The sequence below is a fragment of the Carassius gibelio genome, chromosome A7 (assembly GCF_023724105.1).
Source record: "Carassius gibelio isolate Cgi1373 ecotype wild population from Czech Republic chromosome A7, carGib1.2-hapl.c, whole genome shotgun sequence".
Taxonomy (NCBI): Eukaryota; Metazoa; Chordata; class Actinopteri; order Cypriniformes; family Cyprinidae; genus Carassius; species Carassius gibelio.
The window spans coordinates 12,558,868-12,564,689 of NC_068377.1; the positions used below are offsets into that span (position 1 = coordinate 12,558,868).

Consider the following 5,822-nt stretch of genomic DNA (forward strand, 5'->3'; position numbering starts at 1 on the left):
CGATAAGTCTTGAATGAATGATGAGAGGATCTGGTGGGTTTGTTTGTGTCTGAATGACTGTGGTTCTGTCATTAACAAGGGTTCGGCAGTAAGTGGAGCGACTGTTGTTATTGGTTCAGTGGTAAGAGACTGTTGTGTCACTCTGGGTGCATACTGATGTCTGCAGGGTTTGAAGGCTGCTCCATGGTGCCTTCCATCTACCCCCTCGAGACCCTCCACAACTCACTCTCACTCAAACAAGTGAACGAGTTCCTGACGACCGTGTGTGAGAACGCAGGAGATTCCCACACCAGGACAACCAGAGGTGATACCCTTAGCACCACTCTAACATGGCATACATTTAGGAGAGTTATAGGTTCGTCGCAGTTGTTTTGATACTGACCTATAATAAACCTGTGTCCTAACTGTATGTGTGTTTGTCTCCCCTCCTATAGCTCTCTCAGCAATGTTTGACTCCCAGAACCAGCCCACGGGGGACTCTTACATCCCTCACAGAGTGCTGTCCTCCTCGGTTTCACTGCGCCAGCGCTCTGATCGCCCACCATGGTGTGAGTACTGCTGCCCTTTGCTATTTCAAGTGGAGGGAAGTCATCTATATAGCCATTGTGCTAACATGTTACATATATGTTGTATGGACCAGATGATGTTTAAGTGGTAACATACATCACTGTGCAATCGCAGGCTAAGTTCATACACTTTTGTGTATGTTGGAATATGATTTGCCTTCAGTGAAGTAACAAGGTTGACAGTTAAGGGCATACTATTAAATGTTGATATGTATACAAACTTTTCAGTTATCAGTTGTATGTAAGACTGATGAAACTGCTGACATTTTAAACAACAATAAAATGGTGAAAAATATCAAGTTATAACTTTGCGTTTGAGTTGCTTTGAGTTGTGTTTCAGTGTATTGAATGTGCATTTGTAACTACATACTCATATGTGCGTGTGTGTGTGTGTGTGTGTGTGCATGTGTGTGTGTGTGTGTGTGTGTGTGTGTACATAAAATATATTAAAAAGTGCGCTTTGAATGTCAAATCCAAGTCTAACAATTAAATTATTGTTTTAATAATCTCTGGTCAGGCTTAAAAGTACACTTATTTTGATCTCTTGACTGACATACACCTGTAGAGTGCTTGATTATAATTTTAACAAGTGTGTTATTTCATATTCCATTTGAAGTTAATACATTTTAAAGGTACCAGCTTAAAGCTTCATCATTACTAATTTGTAATTATAAATATATTGAAATAATTTCATTAAAAATGTATTTCATAAAAAAATTACATTAAGTTAAAGTTTATATTAGTAATCTACAAAAATATATTTTTTTAAATCAAAATGTGCATTAAGCTGTGAAAACAGGGCTGAAACGGGAAAAAAGGCTTTCTCATTTTGATAGAAAACAAAAGAATAATATTTTTTTTTTAAGTAAAGTTACAGAATTTGTGTTGATGCGTTTAGAAAAACATCTAGAGTAACACACAGTAAAAGTTGGCACTATTCATTGTTCCAGTCATTTTTTGCACTCGTATACAGTATATATGAGAGACACAAATGGCACCTCCATTGCAAAATGTGCCAAATAATGTGTGTGTGTTTGTATTCCCCCATGCAGACAGCAGTGGTCCCTCCAGTACGGTGTCAAGCGCCGGCCCTTCGTCTCCCACAACGGCTGACACCTCCCCACGCTTCAGCTTCAGTGAGAAGATCACCCTCACACCGCAGAGCAGCGAGGAGATCCACGCAGCCCCTCACAACAACAGCCACTGCGTGTCCTCCACGTCTGTACTCAGCAGCACTGAAACCAGCCTCCCTTCTGAGGACCCCCGCCCCTCCATACCATCCCCCATCCCGGAGAGACCCGGTGAAACTGCAGTGGATGGCACAGACTCTGCAGGCCAGTGTCTGACAGAGAGCCCCTGCTGTGACGAAGTGCCAAGCCCGGCCCCTGCGGAGCCCAGTGCTCCTGACAGTCCGCCTGCGGAGTCCTTCTGTGGGCTGCCCAGCTCTCTGCCTGTGCTCCAGGAGCTCAGAGAGAGCAGCTCAGAGGCCGACTCCAGCGCCCAGACCCCGCTCACCCCTGAGGAGCCCGAGGAGTTCTTCGATACGTGTGAAACGGTTGATGTGTGGAGGGGAAGCACGGGGTCCCTTCCCCACCCCAGCACTCCTCTAGAGGTGGGAGCTCCCCATGTGCCTGAGCAGTGAAGGAAACGCAGATACGCGTGTCCTTCACCCATCTCAGCATGCTCTCACTCTAGTGCCTCAGACCTTCATAAAGTCCCATACAAGACCAAGTGGGATTTGCCTACGCAATTTAAGGGAAGTTGAGGAAATGGTTGGCCCTCTCTGCGATTGTCACATGTCGAACACGAAGTGCAGATCCTGCTGTTGAAAATCTTAATAAACTCTCCATGTGACGTTCAGAGCTGCTTCCTGTGTAACGCATCACTCTAGTGAAGCGGCTAGTGATCAAACATAGGCTGTTAGACACACTAAAAAAATTATTCTGTGCACATATTATCTTCCTCGTCTCCAAATGACTGCATTCTTTCTTCATTAGCTGGTCTGGAAGATATTTTTTAAAGGGACATGGTATTTGATATTAGTCAAGCTGAACTCTTGAATAATGAACTTGCATAACTTAATGGATTTTAAAGGGATAGTTGCCCTAAAAATTCAGATTGTCATCAAAACCTATAAGACTTTCATTCATCTTTGAAAGACAAATGAAGATGTTTTTAATGAATCCTGAGAGATTTCTGTCCCTCTGTGAAAAGTCCATGGAACCAACACTTTTAATTGAGATCAGTAGAGAAAAATATCTTTATTTGTGCTTCCAAGATGAATGATAAAGTCTTGTGGATTTGCAACGGCATGAGTGAACAATCCCTTTGAGTGGACGCTAACTGTTTTATTACTATTTGCCTAAGCTTGCTGTCGTAATTTATTAAATCATTATAAAATACATATAAATGTAGACTATATATAGACTAATATGCAGCTTACTTTTAACAATGAGACTGCAGATGATTGAGTCAAATTTTTTTATATTTTAGTTTTTATTTTTGTAAAACATAGTGCTTTCACAATTTTCAATAATTAAGTAGTGGTCTCCTTATCAATTACATTTGTCCTGCTTTGTACTGCTCACCTTTTTGACATTGAAGTCCTTTTTTGTACCATGAACCCTCCTGTTTGATCAACTGAAGAGTGCAGTTTGACACAATTTGTTTTTTTTCCTAGTGAAAAAAATAAAATAAAATAATGCTGCTTTTCAGAAGCACACACTGTACCTGATGAGTCAAAAAACTGAAGTAAACCCTGGATAGTGGACGTTGTTTACTGAGCATGCAGGAAGTTTGTGTGAACTGATTGCCACTGATGTTGGACCAGCTTGTAAGACCTCTAGATTTTAGAGAGGAGCATTTCACTTCCCCCCTCCAGCAGCAGCGTCTGTGAATTATTCCACTCCGCTCGGAGTACAGTGAAGCACACTGATTCTGAAATCACTGACATATTAAAGCATCTGCCTCTGATAGATTTAACTCAAACGTGTTGTACTGTTGGTGCTGTATGCTGTCTGTGCAGTAATATTTAAGGGATAGTTAGATGGATCTAAACTATTCCTTTAACTGGCACTTTGATTTACAGTGTTTCAAATAAAAGTGGCATTGTCTGCAGAAAGCAGTTGTCTTTTTATAATGTCTTGTGTGTGAGCTACACTCACTGATTGGATCAAAAAGAACCAGGATATTCTAGTGTAGACTACACGTGGACTTTCCATAATCATTTGAAAAAAAAATGTTAAAGGGGTCATAGGATGCTACATGCACTTTTACAAATAGTTTGAACTGAAATGTACACAACCATCCTATAATGATTTTTTTTTATCTACTAAAATCTTTACCCCCTTTTAATATCGAGCCGATCTCAGATGCCTGTCTGTGTGATGTCACAAAAACAGGCCCCTCCCACAATAGTTTGATTGACAGTAGTGTTTCAGCACAGACTGGACTGGTGTCTTACCTTAGACCAGCCCTAAGTGAGCTGTCATCAGTCCACCATTGTTTCACCGCTGGAGCAGATGTAGACAAGAATGGCTCCTGACCGATTGAGGTGTTCTGTTGTTGGATGTAATAATGAACATAGCAGTCTTCATTTACTCCCGACATCTGAGCTGCTGAAGACACAGTGGATTATGTTTGTTTTTGAAGGAAATTCGCCCCTGATCTACATAAATGTGTCTATGTTCGCGCAAATCATTCGTGATCCAGCTCCACTTACAGAAGAAGTGACTACCGCATTTTTCGCACCCGAGTATAAGTCGCATCAGTCCAAAAATACGTCATGATGAGGAAAAAAAACATATAAGTCGCACTGGACTATAAGTCGCATTTATTTAGAACCAAGAACCAAGAGAATACATTACCGTCTACAGCAGCGAGAGGGCGCTATATGCTGCTTAGTGTATGCTACAGGAGCACTGAGCAGCATAGAGAGCCCTCTATCTGCTGGAGACGGTAGTGTTTTCTCTTGGTTCATTTCTCTTGGTTCATGTCAAATTAGTTTTGATAAGTCGCACCTGATTATAAGTCGCAGGACCAGCCAAACTATGAAAAAAAAGTGCAACTTATAGTCCGGAAAATACGGTACATGGTTTTTTAAAGAATCTTTGCAAATCATCTTTCCTAATAACATGTTAATTAGCATGTTTCATGATGAATGCAGCTAAAGTGAACAGTCCCTCAGAGAGCAGCTCAGAAGAGAGGGGCGGAGTCAGCAGAGCTCATTAACATTTAAAGGAATATGCTACAGAATGGCTTGCTCTGAAAAGAGCTGTTTTTTACACTACCATTTAGAAATTTTAACTAAACTATGTTGCAGCCTTCTCATTAAGACCCTAAAGAATCATATCAACTTGTAGGCATCCAATGACCCCTTTAATGTTTGACATTTAAAAGTCATCTCAAGTTTGTGGGGTCCATATTTTCAAAACCTAATTTACTGTCTCTGTAGGTGTACACTTGCATAAGCGTCATTATCTCTAACAGTTATTCATCCTCATACTCGTTGGCATGACAACTAGGTTCTTATCATTCTTCACCTGGAGGGTTTTCATCCTGTTAGCCGCGACTGCCTCACGACACACATCTTCAACAAGACCGAGTAAACAATCATCAGAGGATCCCACATTTCATAATACATCTGAATGTCCCGCCACCAAACATAATCCACAATGTTTGTATTTCCATATGATTAGGATCAGTGAACAGTGAGGTACTGTCGGCATTGCCCGCTGCTGTGCCAAGCACTGCATTTAGTTTTCTTAAACACAAGGCCATTGTTCGTTTCCATGCCTTTTTCTCTCAGAAACAAACGGAGGGGAAGAAACGATGGGTACTAACAGATAATAGGCATGTGACCCAGACAGTGATGTCAACATCACATGAATTCAGCTCAAAACTGGAATCTTGCTCTAATACACTGATTCTTTATGCTCACAAACCAAGTCATATATATATATATATATATATATATATATATATATATATATATATATATAGTTGGCGAACAAACCTAGGGTACTAAAATAACTAAAACAAGAAAGAATGAAAATGTAATCAAAAATGGAAAATATAACAATGAAAACATTCAAAATAATCACATTGAGATAAAAATAACACTGATATGTAACAAACTGCATAATATTTGGCATATGTACAAATTTTTATCAATTTTAACTGTATTCTGGTATTTGAGTTTTATTGGAGACATTTCATGATTCGTTGACGGCTGACTCAAGGAAAGGCAAAAATTGG

The 5,822-nt window shown here is 40.2% G+C and overlaps 1 protein-coding gene across 7 annotated transcripts in view; it reads left to right on the top strand.

Annotated features, from left to right (window-relative positions):
• LOC128017755 (inositol hexakisphosphate and diphosphoinositol-pentakisphosphate kinase 2) overlaps positions 1–3,687 on the top strand; it is a 42,461-nt gene extending 38,774 nt beyond the window's left edge. For 6 of the 7 annotated variants that reach the window (XM_052603245.1, XM_052603247.1, XM_052603246.1 and 3 more), the window contains 3 exons: positions 167–304; positions 435–548; positions 1,619–3,687. In XM_052603245.1, the coding sequence (XP_052459205.1) occupies positions 167–304; positions 435–548; positions 1,619–2,208 (842 nt within the window). In that variant the 3' untranslated portion in view covers positions 2,209–3,687. Of the gene's footprint in view, positions 1–166; positions 305–434; positions 549–1,618 lie in introns of those variants that run through there. The other variant, XR_008184518.1, reaches the window with a different exon arrangement.
• Positions 3,688–5,822: the final 2,135 nt, after the last annotated feature.